Source organism: Chrysochloris asiatica, unplaced genomic scaffold (assembly GCF_000296735.1).
Source record: "Chrysochloris asiatica unplaced genomic scaffold, ChrAsi1.0 scaffold00261, whole genome shotgun sequence".
NCBI lineage: Eukaryota > Metazoa > Chordata > Mammalia > Afrosoricida > Chrysochloridae > Chrysochloris > Chrysochloris asiatica.
In genome coordinates, this window is record NW_006408779.1 from 2,521,955 (window position 1) to 2,541,253 (window position 19,299).

Genomic DNA, 19,299 nt, shown 5'->3' on the forward strand with positions numbered 1-19,299 from the left:
CCGAGGGTGTAAATCTTTACGGGAGCAGAAAGCCTCATCTTTCTCCCGCGGAGCAGCTGGTAGTTTCGAACTGCTGACCTTGCGGTTCATAGCCCAAGTCGTGCAGTCATTAGACCTCTAAGTTTGTCCCTGTTTTTTCACGGGTGATTTTTTCAGTTCTGGGTTTTACATTTAGGTCTTTAATACACGTTGAGTTTGTTTTTGTGTATGGTGTGAGGTGTGTGTCGTATTTCAATCTTCTGCAAATGCATTTTTAGTTTTGCCAGCACCGTTTGTTGAAGAAACTCTTTTTCCCGTTTAATGTGTTTTGGCCCTTTGTCAGATCAGCTGACTATATGTGGATAGATTTACTTCTGGGTTCTCAGTTCTGTTCCACTGATCTGTGTGTCTCTCATTGTACTACTCCCAGGCTGTTTTGACCCCTGTGGTTGTGTAATAAACATTGAGATCAAGGAGTGAGACGCCTCCAGCTTTGTTCTTCTTAAGCAGCACTTTGCCTGTCCAGGGTCTTTTTCCTCTCCATATGAAGTTTGTGATCAGTTTTTCTACCTTTCCCCACCCCCTCAGGTTTCTCTCTTTCAATGTTTGCTCACTGCATCTTTGTTCCTTGTTTTTTTGTTTTTGTTTTTTATTGTGAATGAGTGCAAGTTTATAGAGTAGATCATCAGTTTTACATTTAGCAAATCATATACTTTGCTTCATTATCTTGTACCAACAGTTAGTTGTATTTACCTACTACCTTCATCTTTCCTTTACTAACTTCCTTCTTTTTATGTTGCCTGCCCTGACACGCATGTTAACATGTGTCCACCCTCTAGCCCAGGAATATTTCTCCCTCCCCTTCCCCCAGCCATCATAGATTGTCTCATTTATCAAGAAAGGCTTTTGTTTATTAACTTTTTATAACAGTCGTCTCATACAATGTTTGTCCTTTTGTGACTGACTTGTTTCACTCAGCATAATGCCCTCCAAGTTCATGTTGTGAGGTGTTCCATAGTTTTTCCAACTCTTTAAAGAATGACATTGGCATGTGGATTTTGATTGTGTCATAATATACATATTGCTTTGAGTAGTGTTGACATTTTCACAATGTTAAGTTTTCCTATCCATGAGCATGGTATAGTCCTTCACTTTATAAGTGTCTGGTGTCTTGTAGTAGTGTTTTGTAGTTTTCTTTGTATAGGTCATTCTGAATAGATTTGTTTCATCTTTTGGGTTAAGTGTTTCATCTTTTGGGTGGTCTCTTGTAAATGCTCTTGTTTTCCCGATTTCCTTTTCAGAGCTATCTTTATTAGTACAGAGGAATCCAACTGGTTTTGTATATTGATCTTATATCCTGCCACTTTGCTAAATTTTTCAGTGAATTCTAGTAATTTTCTTGCTGAGTCTTTGGCATTTTATATGGATAGGATCGTATCATCTGCAAATAAGAGTTTTAATTTTTCTTTGCCCACTTGGATGCCTTTAATTTTTCTTTCTTGCCTTATAACTCTGGCTAAGACTTTCCACACAATATTGAATAAAGGGATCCTTGTCTGGTTCCTGTTCACAAAGGGAATGCTTTTAGTTTCTCTCCATTGAGAGCAATTTTGGCTCTTGGATTTGTACATATGCATACAATTATGTTGAAAAATCTCCCTTCAGTTCCTACTTTGTTGAGTGTTTTTAGCAGGTTCTGGTTTTGTTTCATGTTGGAAATCAGTCGATACCGTGTGTTATGCCTGCCACCATGGTATGCCAGAGATGGTGTGCAGAGAGGAGTGCTCTCAGTTAAACACACACATCAGCCCGAGAGAAGCTAGGATGGGCAGGCAAGGAAACACCTCGCTTCCGGACTAGAGTAGAAACCTTTATGTCTCTTCTCTCGCCTGGAGCTGATGAGATTTCTGCGTTTGTATAAACAAGAACTTAGAGCTGAGAGTGAGCCCAGACTAGTAAGTGGAGGGTGGGGCTGGTACAGCCATCTGACTCTCCCGCTTCTCTGGGTCCTTCCCACTCACAGTAGAATGGGCTGGAAGATGGGCTAGCAAAGTGCTTCCAGGTGTCATCACTGCTCCTGCCCTCAGTCATTGCAGACCATTCCTTGGTGGGGCTTCCTGTCTCTAATGGTTTATGTTTTCTTTTTACCCAGAAAAAAGTGAGGCTGAAAGTCTGGAGGAAAACGAAGAGCCATTTGTTGCCCCTTTAGGATTGAATGTCCCATCTGATGTGGAACTGGTATGTGTGTTTCTACTTCCTACAGCCCGTTCATCTGCGTCATGCAGCCTGAGCACTCACTGGTCAGCATAACTGGTTGCTAGATGCTGTTGTTGTTGTGAAGTGCCATCGAATCCATTCAGACTAATAACAACCCTGAACAGGCTTTCCCAGGAGCAGCTGGTGGGTTTGAACCGCCGACCTTGTGGTTCGTCATGCAGTGTTAATCCCGCAGCGCCACACCAGGACTCCTGAGATTGATGTATGTTGTTGTTGTTGTTGTGAAGTGCCGTCAAGTGGATTCTGACCCATAGCAACCCTGTTTAGGGTTTGCAAGGAGCAGCTAGTGAGCTTGAGCTGCCGACCTTGCGATTCAAACGGCTTTTGCAGTCTGGCGCATTTACCCACAGCGCCACACCAGGACTCCTGATTGATGTATAATGACTTAAAATTCTCTGTGAGAAGAATTAACACCCCACTTATTTACCTTGGAATCAACATGGAAGGATGAGTGTCAGGGACTTGAGTTGAATTCATTTCACAAATCATCTAATTAAAGCCACCCCAGCTTTTACCACCGTGGAAAAACGGCCATCCACGTCTTCGGCAGAAGCCAGTTTGCATTTTGGTCTAGTGGCTTTGTTACGACTTTCTCTCTTTACTTCTAAATTTCCTGAGCACTCTTAGTTTGTCGTGGTGCGGTCCCTGTGACGTACACTATGTAGCCATTTCCTGGTAGGGAGGGTTTGTGTGCATTAGTCCTGTCCCAATTACCCACTCACGTCACTTACAGTTACGTCTTAATGGGCAGGAGCGCTCAACCCAGGAGCTTTGGTTGCACCATTGTCTTTGTCTTCTGAGTGTTGGTTGAGGGTTTGCTACATTCCTGGCACTGGGCCAGGTGCATTTTATGTATTAATGTCATTGAACGCAAACCAGCCTATAAGCGAGCTGCTGTTACTATCCCCATTGTACAGATGACAAAACTGACGCTAGGGAAGTCAAGGGCTTGGCCAGTGAGTGGCAGGCAGGAATACTGACGCCGTCTTGCATCATCATGTTTACGGGCTTTTAGTACATGTTTCTTAGGAAATGTGTGACGCATTGTTGCATTCTCAACACAAACTTTGTAACAGTTACCTAACTGGACTGCAAGCATTGGCAATAGAAGCCGGCCTTTGAGACGCATTTTGCTTGTACACTGCCTAGTGGATCGCTGGCTATTCAACAGGTGCTGAAACACCTATTACTGGAGAGGTAGAATAAGTCTCTTACTGCTCCATGAGTTCCTGCCACCACCCCATTCCTTCCTTCATCGTTCAGCTAGCCTTCCCTCTTTCTGTTTTTCACATGACGTCCCTGATACATTCTATGAAATGGAGGACGTGAGTTGGGCGTTGTGTGACACTGGAGTAGATACAGTCGTGTGTTTCTATGTATTTGATGCATGTGTAGCAAAATAACCCCTGCACAAGCTTCTTTAGCTTTTTGTGCACCTGCAGTTGTCTGCCTCTGTGCGTCCAGTGCTCTCTAAGCAGCCCCAGGGAGCCTGGTGGGAACCCTAAGTCCCGAGAGACAGAGCAGGGCAGCCACAGCCAGCATCTCCCCACAGACGTGAACCTGCTGGAAGGGCAGGCGCCACGAACAAACCTTCATTGCTGGCGCTTTTCCAAGCAAGCCTCCCTTTCCCAACCCATGCCCAAGTAAGGGGCCCGCTGTTGCCCCAGCAACTTGTTAGCCTGCACGTAACATACACCTAGGTAACATTTTCTCTGATTTTTATCTGAGAATCATTATTACTTAGGTTGACCTCCACCTGGTTCTACCCCTGATCTGTTTGCTGTAAGTAGAGCTAAAGCTATTACGTGAAGATTTGATGTCCTGAGATTCCTGTTCATGTATTTTAAGTGTTGGCATCTACTGTGTTAATTCTTGTTTGGAAAATGCAGTTTATTCTACATAGGAGACCTTTAAAATGGAATCTTAAAACCACAACTGCTCCCTTAACTATAGTAATGCTCGAAACGTTTATTTAAAGTCGGCCATACAGAATTTTGTTTATTTTTGAAATAAAAGGCAAATTAAGCCTAAGTGTGTAATAATTTTACAGCTACAGAGTTGCTTTCACTATTTTTATTAAAAGGTATCTCTTGAAGAGGAAATTCAGTTTGATTATGTAGAAACTGTGTGAACATAACTAACTGAGTCACTGTATTGCGTGGGTTTTCCCTTGATACTAGCATTAGGGTTTTAATATCAGTTCACAATTATTGTGGGGTTTCTTTCTGCTTGGGGTTTTTTGTTGTTGTTGTTGTTTTCAGTAGCTTGTTATATGTGCAGTACGGTGTCTGTGTCAGAAAAGGAAATAGCATGCAAGTGCCTACACCCTAAGCACTGTGTTTGGGACTCAGTACAGGTGGGGCCGAGCTATGGACCATCACCGCCTGATGGGCCAAGTTGTCTGAGTTGCAGAGCAGGGAAGGCCAGGCCATCGGGAAAGGGAGCAGCTACCGTATGGGATTCTCAGATGGTAAACCAAGATTCCCAGGTTAGGGACTAAGTTACTACATGATGTCTGAGGCTTTTGTAGGAAGAGTAAGGAAGAGAAGCAAAGCATGGCTTCTAGTTGGGTTTCAATTAAAGGACGGTATTCCCTTGCCAGGAGCTCTGGTAGTGTAGTGGTTATGAATCGGGCTGCTAATTTCATGGTTAGCAGTTTGAAACTACCAGCTCTTCCGCGGGAGAAAGATGAGGCTTTCTGCTCCCATAAAGATTTACAGCCTCGGAAACCCTGTACAGGGTCACTATGATTCAAAACCGACTCCACAGCACACAACAACAACAACATTCCCTTGCCAGTTCACCCTTCCAATAAGGCATGCCAGACATAGCTGGAGACACTGTGGGTTCGGTCCCAGAGCACCACAGTAAAGCAAAGGCCACAGTACACTCAGTCACACACATTGCTTCTTTCTTAGTGCATGGAAAAGTCATGACTGCACTCTACTGTGGTCTGTGAAACGTGAGGAGAAAGTCGGAGATACTGTGTGAATAAGCAGAATGGGACACAGACACCTGAAGGGAGCACATGCTGGTGTAAATATGGTACTGATGCAGGCTTGCCACAGACCTTCCAGTGCTTGAACATTAAAACCGAGTCTGTGAAGCCTGAGGTTAGTAGTTGACAGTTCGAACCCATCAGCCGTTCCACGGGAGAAAGATGAGGCAGGCTGCTTCCCTAAAGATTGACAACCTCAGAAATCCTGTGGGTCATTCTCTTCTTGTCCTGTCGGGTCACTGAGTCTCCTCCTAAGACAATGAGCGTGAGCAGTAGCTCGCTCAGTAGAGAAAGCACGGCACATGAGGGGAGCCTTAGTGTTTCCTTATCCCTGAAGTGGCCCACGTGACTGACGTGTGCACAGAGTGCACTGTGTCCGGAGGTCTTCTTTCTTTGGAGCCCAGGGAACTTGCCAACAGGGTTTCATTTGGTATTACGCATGCAGAAACGGGCATAGTGGGCCTTTCACGTGCAGTCTCATCTGTTGGGGTCAGTAAATACTGTTAATGGGCAACGTTTATATCATAATTCATCAATCTTAATGAAGCAGTTTTGTTTGATAAAGGATGAGGCCCTGGAATTACCCTTAGCATCTTGGAAACTGCCCGTCTCTAATGAGGATCATTTCCATTTGCATGTAATTTGCTGGCATTGATCACTCTGTTGACAGCCAAGGTGTTTGCAATGCAGCTGTCAGCATCCTGGTGGCTAGGAGCCCGAGCATCTGACAAGGTGGGCGTGACTTGCAAGCAGCGTGTCAGCGCATGCAGCCCACATCCTTGAGAAAGCCCACTACCATGTAGTCAGTACCCAATCCTAGCAGCCCTGTACAGACTCAGTCTTTATGGGTCAGACAGCCTCATCTTCCTCGCATGCAGCACCTGGTGACTTTGAACCACCAGGGCTCCAGTAGGTCCAGAAGGAACCACAGTCAGGCAGCAGCAGGCTGGGGCTGCTTCCCTCAGCTCTGGCCGGCCCACACCTGGAGTGTCACTTCACTGCTATCTCGGTGGGAGCACAGACAGGCCCACCCTGGCTACATAGAACAGGGCTGCGTGTGGCCTCGGAGTTCTGTGGCAGGAGGAAAGAGCCTGAGTGTGCAGCCGTAGTCCACAGTCAGAGCTTTGATGTACAAGGGAGCCCCAGCTGTAAGAGGCGTCAGGGAAGGAAAACGTAGGTGCTTTCCACTAGAACGAGCAATACAAAAGTGGCCAGACTGCAGCCTGTTAGAAGCAGAACATTGGGACACCTGGGAAAACCAAGGCAGTGCCTTCAAGCTCTGACTCTCACAGCTCTCAGTGTGTATGTGTAAAGCTGGAAGCCCCGGCTAAAAACCCTGTAATTTATTAAAATGGTTTGACTCTGTATAAAAAAGAAATTTGTCAGTTCTGACGTTAGGTGGTGAGCTTTCTCCCCACCAGGTGTGGTGAAATGTAGAACAGAATGGGGTTTGCTGGGCAGCCGGTGCCCTTGGCATCGTTCTCAGCTCCTCGGGGTCTAGGCCTTCCTTTGGAAATGAGTCTTGTCTTTTATACGTGGCAGCAAACCTGAAAGTACTATCTGCTTGTCACTTGTGGCAGTGGCAGTGACAGAGAAACTTCCTGGGTCACATGAGTCTTTGTGTTTCCTTCTAGCCACCAACCGCAAAAATGCACGCAATCATCGAGCGCACGGCCAACTTTGTGTGCAAGCAGGGGGCCCAGTTTGAGATCATGCTGAAAGCCAAGCAGGCCCGGAACTCACAATTCGACTTCTTGCGATTCGATCACTACCTCAACCCCTACTACAAGTTCATCCAGAAAGCCATGAAAGAGGGGCGCTACACAGTGCTGGCCGAGAACAAAACTGAAGAGAAAAGTACGTGCCCCCCACCCCGGCCCCTCTGCCTGTGTGTGTCCGTTCATGAAGAGCCTGGCTCTGTTAGCCTGTTTATGATCTTGTCACAGGGCAAGATGATCGCCCTGCTGACCCCACACTGTAAATACACTGAATTCCAATGGGATGAGTTTTCAGATCCCAGTGCTTCTGGTTCTCCACGTTGTCACCTATGTTTTCTCCCATGTGACTATTTGACACATTGTAGGGATCGCAGGGCTCACCCTGCCAGTAGTGTCTCCACTGGGCCACTTGTCCCACAGCGTGAGAGCCACAGGACACATTGTGCCACTTGGAGAATCTCTGAGAACTGTTTGTAGCAGTGTCTGTGTTTGGAATTCTTATACTGTTTCCTTTTTAACTGTTGATTGTGACGTGGGTGAGAGTTTACAGAGTGCTTCTTCATCCAACAGTCCGTTGCCGTTTTGTTGGGTGACACTGATTTCAGTCCCCACCGTGGAACAGCGCTCTCTCTTCCACTGCCTCTGTGTATCTGTTTCCATTCCCCCTTGCTGCCTCCTGGGCTGTGCTTGGTTGTCCTAAGGAGTGCATACCTCCCTGGTGTGACCACTCCCCTTCAGGCCCGCTTGTTACTGGTTGGAATTTGATCTGCTGGGGGTGGGTTCACTTTCAGGATTGAAAGGTATCTGAGGGTTTTGCCAGTCTCTGACCACTAAGTCTGGTTTTTTAGATGATTTTGCATTTGATTCCACATTTTTCTCCCAGTGCCCCTATTGTAATGCCGTTCAGAGGGGTCAGCAATTCAAATTTTTTAATATACCTAATGAAGTAGTCTGTTCCTCTGTGTGTGTGTGTGAGAGAGAGAGAGAGAGAGAGAGAGAGAATGCGGTGGTTCCAGAGAGTAAGCACTGAACTGTGGACGTCAGGGTCAGTGGTTCAAAGCCACCAGTCACTCCACATGATAAAAAAGAGGCTTTCTGTTCCTGCAAAGATTTTTAAAGCCTTTGGAAACCCTATACTATGAGTTGGAAGCAACTCGCTTAACAACTCAGCAACATATGTAGCGACCCTGTATAAGGATTCCAGAGGCTGTAAATCTCTACGGGAGCAGACAACCTCCTCTTTCTCCCACAGCTGATAGGCTGGAAGTATTAACCCTTACCGAAAGCCCCCCAGCTTATAATATACTACATCACAGGGGTCCTTTTATAAAGAGAGATACACGTATCGTGGGAGAAAGATGAGACTTTCTGCTCCCACAAAGATTTAGAGCCTCAGAAACCCTGCTGTTGTTCAGTGCCGTCAAGTCTGTTCTGACTCAGCAACCCTGTGTAGGGTTTTGGAGGAGCGGCTGATGAATTTGAACTGCCAACCTTGCAGTTCAAATTGACCTCACAGTCCAGTGCATTATCCCACAGCACCACGCCAGGACTCCCAGAACCCCTACACAGGGTCGCTATGATTTGAACTGACTGCACAGCACTTAACAACAAATACGTGTATAGTCAGGGTCCTGGTATGGTGCCATAGGATAAGCACTCAACCTTAAGGTTGGTTTGAACTGCCAGGTCGGTGCTTCAGACTCACCAGCCGCTCCTCCCAAACCCTATACAGGATCTCTGTGAGTCAGAACCCAATTGAAAGCACTTACCCCCACCACCAACATGTATAACTTCCATTTTTAACATACGCAGAGACAGTAGCCTAGTTGTTTTTGTTGTTAAGTGCCATCAAGTTGATTGCTACCCATAGCAACCCTTTATGAGATTTTCAAGGAGCAGCTGGTGAGTTTGAACCATCGACCTTACAGTGTAGCGTGTGAGCCCACAGCACCATCCCAGGACTGTATGTACATATGTATGTGTACTTAGATGTACACATATATACATATAGCCTTCCTTGAACTTTTGCTCTCTTCAGCTGATCTGAATTGTGTAAGTCGGATTGCATATCTCAGTCTTCCCCAAGCTAATTGTTGTGTACCATCGAGTCAGTTCTGAACCTACAGAGCGTTCCCAAAGCTTACCCTACAACTCTGCTTACCCTACAACTCCATACCAGGACTCCCCAAGTTGGTTGGTTAATTGATTGTGTGCTGTGGAGTCTGTTCCAACTCTGATCCTGTTTAGAGTTTTCAAGGCTGTAAATCTTTACAGGAACTGAAAGTCTCATCTTTTTCTTGGAGAGCAGCTGGTGGACTCGAACTGCTGACCCTTGCAGTTAACAGCCCAATTTGTAACCCACTACACTACCAACTCTCCTTTCCCAAGCTAGCTACTAGGTTGTTGTTTTTAACAAAAATGTATGATTCCATAAATCAGTAAGACCTTTTTCTGAACAAACTAAGACATTTCACTCAGGATGTAAAGTGGCACACTGCTTCCTGTAACCTTCGGGTGGGTTTGGGCCGGAGGGAGTTTGCCAGGCTGCCAAGACCCATCCTCTTGCTGGCCCTTTGTCTGCAGTGACTTGAATGGTAACACTGTAGGGAATGTTCCCAGCGTGCTTCTTGGATAGATCACCAAGTAATATCCACGTCCAGCTTCTGAGGGTTTTGCACACGTTGCTTTGTGCGGGTCTCCTCACCTCACAGCAATCTCACAGGGTACTTGTGGATTTCAGAGTCCGGGGCCACCTCTGACAATGACGACGACGATGATGAAGACGACGGTAACTACCTGCATCCGTCTCTCTTTGCTTCCAAAAAGTGCAGCCGCCTGGAGGAACTTATGAAGGTTTCTATCTCTATATTGAACTCTGTGTTTTCATGCCCCAACAAGATGCCCAGTCATGTCATTTTTGAAGCTATTAAGCATGCCATTTCTCCTTTTGTTAGTGGTGCCTTTGAGTCATAGCGACTCTTAGTAACCCTGGATAGGGTTTCCAAGGAGTAGAGTCTGGTGGGTTTGAGCCACCAGCTTTGCAGTTAGTAATCCAGTGCTTATCTCCTATAATGCCAAATTTGGAGCTAGAACTTGTTTTATCATTATTGTTGTTAAGTGCCATCGAGTTGGTACCGACCCATGAGGGTCCTGTATAGAGTTTCCAAGGAATGGCTGCTAAGCTTGAACCACTGACCTTGTGGTTCAAATAACTTGCAGTCCAGCACATTAACCCACTATTTCACACATTTCCTATGTGGTAAATTTCACACACAAATCATTTTTATTTTCGTAAGTTTGAGCACATGTAGGCTCTTAGTCCAGATTTGGAATCTAGGAAGGAGCTTCTCTGCTTTGTCTGTCTGGCACCTGCCCTTATCCACTCCACAGTCAGTTCACCTTTCTGAGTGATCTGACAGGCGAAGCTGTGGTTGAGTAAAAATCCGAAATGCTTTCAGGGAAGGACAAAGTCTCAAGCTCCTGGTGACTCTGGAGCTGTGCTCAGTTGCTGTCTGGATTGTCTCCTTGCTTCCCTTGATGGCTGTCCCTAAGACCCCAGCTCTCCAGTGACTGGACTCCTCTGGACTCCAGCCCGCTACCCGACAATAGTCAGGGACCTCCGTGGTGTCCATGTTTGTGTGTGTGTTTTAAAACCACGTGGTCACCTGAGAAGCCCACTGCCATGCAAGACGGAGTAGGACTGCTCTGGAGGATTTCCGAGATGATGATCTTTGTAGAGGCAGACTGCCACATCTTTCTTCCCACAGAGTAGCTGGTGGATTCAAACTGCCAACCTTCCAGACGAGCTCTTAACTGCTGTGCCACCCGGATGTCTTAGCTGCCCATCAAACCAAATTCAAATCTGTTGCCATTGAGTTGAGTTCAACTCATAGTGAACCCTGCAGGGCAGAGGAGAACTTCCCCATAGGGTTTCCAAGGCTGTAAATCCTTGTGAAAACAGACTGCCTCATCTTCCTCCCAAGGAGCAGCTGGTGGACTTGTGGTCTTGGTTAGCAGACAGGTGCTTAAGCACTGTGCCACCAGAGCTCCTAGTGTGTTTTAGAACAAAACCCAAGTCGAGCTGGAGGAAGAGTGACACATTCTGCATTGGTGGGCGACTGGGGCCTTGGTGTGCCGCGTGTGCTGTGTGCTTCAAAGTGTTCTGTTCTTTGTCTCTAGCCTCTGAAGGTGGTGGACCCTGATCATCCTCTGGCAGCCCTGGTCCGTAAAGCCCAGGCTGACAGCTCCACACCCACACCCCAGGCGGCCCAGGGCACTACTGCGCAGCCCCCTCAGGTGGAATATACTGCAGACTGTGAGTACCGGCTGCGTCTTGCTGAGTTACAGGCAGCTGTGTGAAACAGTTCCCCCAGCCAGGTTCCTTGCTTCCTGGGGTAGAAAAGTGGGAAGGAGGCCGTTCAGAGCCAGTGCGTAAGTTGTGCTGCACGGAACAGAAGGAGAGTGGATGTTCCCCAGCTCTCCCTCCCCGCCTGCTACCTTTGTTATTACTCAGATGAGTAATGGAAGGTCAGTGTGGAAGAAGTTGTGTTCAAGAAATCGTGTGACCTTGGTCTCAGTTGCAGCTCTTCAGTGTCCCTTTATTTGGTGTTTAAATAGTTGGGGAGTGGAGGGCCTTTTGCTGAAGCCACTGGCATTTCTCTTTTTGGGTAGACTTTTCACAGAATTTGATCGAATGAGTCTGTTGTGTGTTGGAAATTCAGCAAAAGCTTATTGTGGTTTTCACGTGTAAGTTGCTCTCCTTGCAGGGACAACCTTTTTTTAATGATGGCTGTAGTCTTCTGCTTCCTTTTAGCGCCATGCATAGAACATTCTGATGTGTTCCACTAGCACCTTCAGGCTTTCAAACTCAGCCTCTCGATGAACTTACTGCCTGTGTTATGAAAACACTTAGACTTAAGAACGGTGATGGTCCCTTTCAATGACCAGGTCCAATTAAATCTCTTTTAAACGTTGATGTCCGAGAGCAGATCTCAAGTTCCATGGCTGCATTTTCCCCGTTGACTAGAGTTTGCTGTCGTTGTGGGCGTGCATTTCACACCACGGCAGGGAACATCCTGTGAAGCCTCACCGAGTGCACGGGACATGGGGTCCTGTGTGTACGGCCCTAACCCATGCCATCTCGGTGCACAGGGTTTGGACTCTTGCACACACATAACCTGAATCACACCCACACAGTGTGGTGCTCACACAGGACACTTGTGTGAAACCAGATTTCCCTCCCCTCTTGAATTTGCGGGGAATTGACTCCCTAAGCTGTGTTCCCCTTTGTCTTCCTGCTTCCTATTTCAGAGCCAGCATTCAATAGGCACGAATTAAACACAGATTCCCAGGTCTGCCACTAAATATGCAAACGTGTTGCATGGGAAGAGAGTTTGTGGGGCCCTTACTTGTGCTGAGCGTGTGTGTGGGTGTGCCACTTAGAATGTGGCATGGAGTTTTTGTTTTTAGGAGTCCTGGTGTAGCACTGTGTGCTGGACAACAAAGTTGGTTTAAACCTCAAAGTTGGTGGTTCAGACTTACCAGGTGCTCCTCAGAAACCCTGTGTGGGGCGGAACCAACTCAGGCATTTAACAACAACAACAAAGTTTTAGAACCACATCCTACAGAGTAGGCCAGCTCTACACCCTCTCTGGCCCAGCAGAGCCCAGGCAGGTTGAACAGGACACGGCCGGAGGTTGAACTCACATTGTTACTATACCAGATCCCATTGTTTGTGTGAAATACCCCAATTACAGGTGAATTCAAAGTTTTACAAACAGATGAGCATTCCAGAAAAGCATGTCGTACACAGTTGTAGTGGAGGTAGGGGTGTGCACGGCACGGTGGGAACACAGCCTTCCATGTAATGGGCTCAGAGGGAGGTGTGTTTCCCAGTGCCCAGATCCCGTGCCACCCAAGGTCCCCTACACACCCATGTTCAGAGCCGTTGTCTTTCCCTCTACGGAGGTAGTCCCTCCCCCATCCTGGCTCTGCTCTAACCCTTGGCATCTTGATTTTATGCTACCCACTGGACCAGTAGACAACGCTCTTATCAATGGAGAAAAGATTGAAGTTGTCAAGGACTTCATTCTTCTTGGATCAACTATCAACACTCACGGAAGCAGCAGTCAAGAGATGAAACGATGTATTGCATTAAGCAAATCTGCTACACAAGACCCTTTTAAAGTGTCAAAGAGCAAAGATGTCAGCTTGAGGACTAAGGTGCGCCTGACCCAAGCCATGGTATTTTCAATAATCTCATGCATGCAAAAGCTGGACACTGAGTAAGGAAGACCGTAGAAGAATTGATGCCTTTGAGTTATGGTGTTAGAGGAGAATATTGCAAGTGCCATGGGTTGCCAAAAGAACCAACAGATCTGTGTTGGAAGAAGTGCAGCCAGAGTGCTCCTTAGAGGCCAAGATGGCCAAACTTCATCTCTCATACTTGGGACCTATTGTCAGGAGGGACCAGTCGCTGGAGAAGGATATCATGTTTGGTAAGGTGGAGGGTCAGAGAAAAAGAGGAAGACCCCCAGTGAGATGGATTGGCAAAGTGGCAGCATCAGTGGGCTCAAGCATGGCAACAATTGTGAGGTTGGCCCAGGATCGGGCAGTGTTTCGTTCTGTTGTGCATGAGGTCGCTATGGGTCGGTACCGACTCAATGGCACCTAACAACAACAATAACTGCTGTGGGAGCTCTGTTTGTCATGGTTCTGGGTGTATCCGAAAAGGAGATGTTGACCTCCCAAGTAGGAGGGCTAGGGCCAGGTCTGGTGCAGATGAGCTCTGCCTAGGCCTCTGAAAGGACCTGCGTGCTCACAGTGACCCAGGGTGCCCTGGTACTGGCTGTGACCTCTCTGCTCATTGCCTCCCTGGGCCAGTGGGCCAGGCTCCCGTCAGGGAGGTACTGGACAAGAACTGGATCTAACCACATGAAGGTTCAGCAGATGCTTTATCAGCTCCAAGTTCCTCCGCAGAGACGGCTCTGCCTGGCCGAAGTCTGCCTCAGGTGACTCGAACTTGTCTGTTCTGCAGCCAGCTGCTCAGCTGCTCAGGAGCTCAGAGCTCTCCTCCCTCCCCTCGTGGGCTCTTCCTGAATACACCTGATTCAGGTCCTCGCTGCCTTTGCTCAGTCTCAGTATCTAGTTTGGCCTGTCCTCAGAGTTCTCAGTACTCTCACAGCTCCTCATGGAGAAGCCCCTGCTGGTGGTCTTTCTGTAGCTTTACCCTGGTTGTGGCTGGTGACCATGGTGGCACGGGTTTGCGACCATTTGGTGGACACTGGAGCCCGGTTCTCTTGTGAGATGGATCTCTGCTGGTCAGATGTGCTAATGTCCAAGATGAACTGTGTTTACATTCACCTATAACGTTCAATTACAAACTCATTCCCATGGTGGTAGCTGACTATGCTGAGAGTGTTCATCTATAATGTGAGATCACAGAATCATTCCCGAGGTGGGATCGCACTATGTTTGAAATGTCTTTTTATGGTCATCTATAATGTTAGATCACAAAATTGTTCCCATGGTGGTCGCTCACTATGTTGAAAAACGTATGTGTATGTTCATCTATAATGTGAGATCATAAAAGCATTCCCACGGTGGTAGCTCACTATGCGGGGGGAAAATCGACAAATGGAGAGAATGGTGAAAAAAATATTGATCGGCTCTGGGCTGCCTCAGATAGACACATGGTGGCTTCCTTTTCTCTGTGCACTTTCTCGAATTTCTAGATTTTTGGGTGTGTTGCTAAAAGGAGCTCTGGTGGCACAAAGGTTAAGTGCTTGGTTACCAGCCGAAAGGTTGGCGGTACAAACCTACCAGTCACTCCTTGGGAGAAAGAAAGATGATGCAGTCTGCTCCAGTAAAGAGTTCGTTTCAGGAACTGTGCAGGGCACTTCTGCCCTGTCCTCGGGGTTCCCGGGTCCCTGTGTCCCAAGGCAGAACCAACTACATTGGGATCCCTTTGGCTATGTTTTGCGATAGTCAAGAAACAAAATAGTTGATACTACGAAAGCTTGAAAGTCTTTAACATTACGGATAGGCTAGGTGGTGACTTGGGGGTTGACTTGAGTGGGGTGGGGGCATTAAGGCCAATTCCACAGACATTCCCCTGGCTTTCCGTCTCCTGTATTTTGAAACATAGTTCCTAAGTCATATAACAGGACTGGGTTTCTTTTGTCTGGGTCTGATAAATCTCTGCGTACAGGATTCGGAGTGGATGGGGCATTCCACTATTAGGTCCAGGAGTGACCACCGAGCTTCCTTTGTGTTTGGTGTCCCGAAGTTCCACGGGGGGGCGCTTGGGGAGAATGGTTGGCCCACTGCGTGCCTCCAGGGGCCTTTCTTCCTGCAGCAGTGTTACTCCCCAGGGATGGTAGCCTTCACTGTTAACGTGCTGTTTTCACTACAAGGGTGTGCTTGACCTTCCTGCATCTGAAACAACTAGTTTTGTACAAAGAACCAATCATGTTCACGGCCATTTGCATGTAAACAGTTTTCTGGAGAGGGTTAGTAACATTTTGCATGTAGAATTTGCCTTTGGGAAAAATATTCTAGCAATTTATTAGAAAGAAAGCTTTTTTGAAAATGACTAACAGAGTTACTGGTAAGTACTCCAATCAAGGTAAAGTGTGTTGTTAACAAATCTGTAGCCACCTTTAAAGAATAGAAACGAATAGAAAAAGGTCCACATGCTCAGTAGCCTGTTTTACCCGCTTCCATAGATCTTTATGTGTGACGAATCTGAGAACTAGGTTTGGGGGCCTGAGCCCCCTAGGGGATCCTGAATTTGGAGTTGAAGGACGTGGCTGTGTGTCCAGGAAGTAGTGTGCCATTGTGGACAGAGGACTTGGGTGTGAGGGTCTGGGATGTGGCTGTAGTCCAGTGCTTATCCTACAGCGAAGGCCACACCAAAAGTTAAGTTTTGCTGATTTAGGGTTTTCACAAAAGAGGAAGACCCTCAACAAGAGGGGTTGGCCCAGTGCCAACAACAGTAGGCTCAAAGATAGGAACAACTGTGAGGTTGGCGCAGGCCTGGGCGCTGTTCCCTTCTGTTGTATATGGGGTCGCTGTGGACCCAAATTGACTCAATGGCACCACACAACAGGAAATGTGAAGCTAACACATCAAGCTATGCCCTTCAGATTAACGTTTCTCACATCTTAGTGTGCTTGCTTACTACATGTGCTACCAGTGATGTGGTGACGTAGCTGCAGACAGAGCATCAGGTGAGTCTCTGTCAGACCCACGCTGACCGGCGTGCTTTACTGGGCATCTCCAGACCTGATGAGCTCTCGGTGGGGAGCAGAGGAGCCATTCCTCTGGGAGAGAGCGCCACAGGACTACGTGCCCTCGGGTCAAAGGGGGCTCTAACTCGAGCTGGACAAAGCACTTGGGTATGTGTGTCCCAGTGTGATGTGTGTACATCAAGGAAGTATTGAAAGCAGAGATCCGGACCCTCCCTGGGAAGTTGGGGCACTCTACAGTAAAAGCATAAACGCCCAGTGCTCCTGAGAAAACGGTGTTTGCATCCATGCCTCACTGAGCGCTGGTCCAGGTGCGTGCGGACAAGACGTCACAGTGAGCACAAGATGTTGTGTCGAGAACTTATCATGAACATCAACAACATGTGAGGTTTGTTTGTCTTATTTGACAAAATGAATGTACGGTATCTGAAAAACTAAGGAGCAAGACTCTGAAGAAGAGGCGGAGGGAAGATGTGGCCCATCAAGTCAGTTCTTACACTAGAAGAGCTCTGCTGCTTAGAACAGTACAGCCGCGCGGTTAGCAGGACGGACCCATGCCTGCAACCAGGCCACTTACCCTCTGCACACGCACCAGGAATCCAGAGTAGCCGTCCAGATGAGGCCTCCCGACAGCAGAAGGCTTTATCATCCCCCTGCCCTGGTTCCACACTTAGCGTTTCCAGCAGTTCACCTCTTATCTGCTCCTTCCAAAGGATCCTGTTGTCACAGAAACGATAATTCTCTTTTCTCTCAGATTTCACCTGCTCCCATGAGTATTCAATAAATTCGACTCTGTCTAAGAAGAAATGGTCATCAGTGGTGGGGTGGCCTCAGGTCTCTGGAGAGGAGCCTGCTCCGTGGTGTGGGCGTGTCTGCTCAGGTGCCGGCCCACCGTGCTGAGTCAGCCTGCTCCTCACAGCTGCTGGCCCAAGGGTGACCAACTAGGGACCTCTGGGATGCTCCCAGGTCAGCTCAGACGGCCACCACATTGGGGAAATGGCAACAAAACAAGCCCACCCTTTTGTTTGTTTGCTTGTTTCTCCAGGTGTTTAAGGCCTCTTGGTGTGGCGTTGCAGGATAAGTACTGGACTGCTGACCAAAAGGTTGGCGGTTCAAACCCACCAGCCGCTCCTCAGAAACCATGTTCTCATAGAGTCACTGTGAGTCCCCATCACTTAACAGCAGCAGCACGGTTAGAACAGTTAGGTTGTGTCCTCTGTAAAGTGCACGAACATGATGGAAAAGTATGGAAACCTGGGACAGTGACCAAATGAGCACATGTGTCAGACACGCTGGACCAACCACACCTGCAGGTCTTTGGGGAGCAGCTCCCTAGACAGCAGTGTGTCCAGCTCAGGAAAGCCGAACTGTTGGGCCTCAGGTGTCTTTAACGGTGAGCTTTTCCCGTCCCCAGATGGACTGCAGTAGAGCTAATGTACGGAGATGCCGATACGTTTTTAACAAGCTTTACCCTGACTGCCCATTAAAATAGCCTTAATGTCTGTTGGCCTTTGACCTTAACCTCCATATAAAATGCAACTTAGTTTTTCATATAACCCTACCCGCAGCTCTGTCTTAAGAATCTGGAGGCTTCCTATTAAGTAAAAGGCTGTGCTCCCTGCAGACAGGCAGGAGTCCTTTGAAATTTGAAGTCTTACATTGAGATTCTCAGGCCATTGTGTATGTGTAAAGTTTGGTTTTCAAATGATGGAGATTCAAGTAAAAGAACTACCGATGTAGTCTACTGTGACATGCTGGTTGTCAGCTGTGTCACATAAACAAAGAAGAAAGTGACTGACGGGCACTCTTATGTCCTATTGGGGGTAAATCCGCAGCCCCAGTGTGCTGGGCATGGGGCAGTGCGTGTCAGTGGTCTACCCGGGGTGTCTGCATCCTGTACGGACGGTGTGGAGACAGGGCTGCTGGAGCACTCCTGTGAGGAAGATGCGGCAGCAGGAGGACGAGCGGTGTCTTAGCGTACACGTGAGGGCGGACTGTCCACATAGTCAGGAGAGACGACGCGAACAAACATGTACACCTGAGGGCAGACTGTCCACATAGTCAGGAGAGATGACGCGAACAAACATGTACACGTGAGCGCGGACTGTCCACGCCGTCAGGAGCGACGACGCGAACAAACATGTACACCTGAGGGCAGACTGTCCACCCCATCAGGAGAGACGACGCAAACAAACATGTACACCTGAGGGCGGACTGTCCACATAGTCAGGAGTGATGACGTGAACAAACACGTACACGTGAGCGCGGACTGTCCACATCGTCAGGAGAGATGCGACGTGAACAACCGTGTACACGTGAGGGCAGACTGTCCACTCCATGAGGAGAAAGCTCAAGATGCGTGAGCCTGGTCTGCACCTGGGCCTACAGACAACCCAGTAGCGGAGGGTGTCTGCCACCTGTCAGAATGGGGTGGGGCCTCAGGGACAGGAGGGAGTGCTGGAGCTGTGTTACTCAGAGTGCCTGCCACCTTCTCAGAACAGCACAGATTTATGTGGTGGTTAATTAGAAAGCGCTAGTATTTGGAGGTAATTCTTCACAAATCGTTGACCTCATTGATAATCATTTCAAGGCTGCCTTCTCAGCCCTCAGCATATTGCCTTGGGGCTGAATCCATACCCAGCACTTCTCTTTGCTTCATAGCCTCATGGGGGATAGAGAGCACTGCCGTGACTCACTAGGAACAGAAGTGGTTCAGTCAGTGGACTCGGTCTGTATTTAATAAAGCCTCAAAAACCCTAGGCAGGGTCTCTGTGTCGGAACTGAATCTGCAGCACTTAACAACAACATAGAATAATATACTCAGTTAACTTTCTACTGAAAGAGTCTTCTAGATTTTGGCGGCCTGGGAAGAAGAGCATCTATTTAAATGTTAAAGGAATATTTTTTAGAAGCTCTTTCAATATATGTATGCAGCGCTGACTCATTTATTAGCAAGGCAACAAACCGTTCTTCATGCTCTTTATTTTTTTGTAATTATTTAGTTGTCTTTTGATACTTGGCTATAAATTCTTGCAGAAGAGTATAATAAATGAAATTAATTATGCAGAAAGCAATAATG

General features: G+C 47.5%; 1 protein-coding gene across 1 annotated transcript in view; it reads left to right on the forward strand.

Annotated features, from left to right (window-relative positions):
* The window catches only part of SFSWAP (splicing factor, suppressor of white-apricot homolog (Drosophila)), a 91,690-nt gene that overhangs the window by 7,969 nt on the left and 64,422 nt on the right, over nt 1-19,299 (forward strand). Inside the window, exons 4-8 of the mRNA XM_006874063.1 lie at nt 2,132-2,217; nt 6,889-7,111; nt 7,989-7,991; nt 9,713-9,825; nt 11,152-11,287. Coding sequence (XP_006874125.1) covers nt 2,132-2,217; nt 6,889-7,111; nt 7,989-7,991; nt 9,713-9,825; nt 11,152-11,287 — 561 coding nt within the window. The remainder of the gene's footprint in view (nt 1-2,131; nt 2,218-6,888; nt 7,112-7,988; nt 7,992-9,712; nt 9,826-11,151; nt 11,288-19,299) is intronic.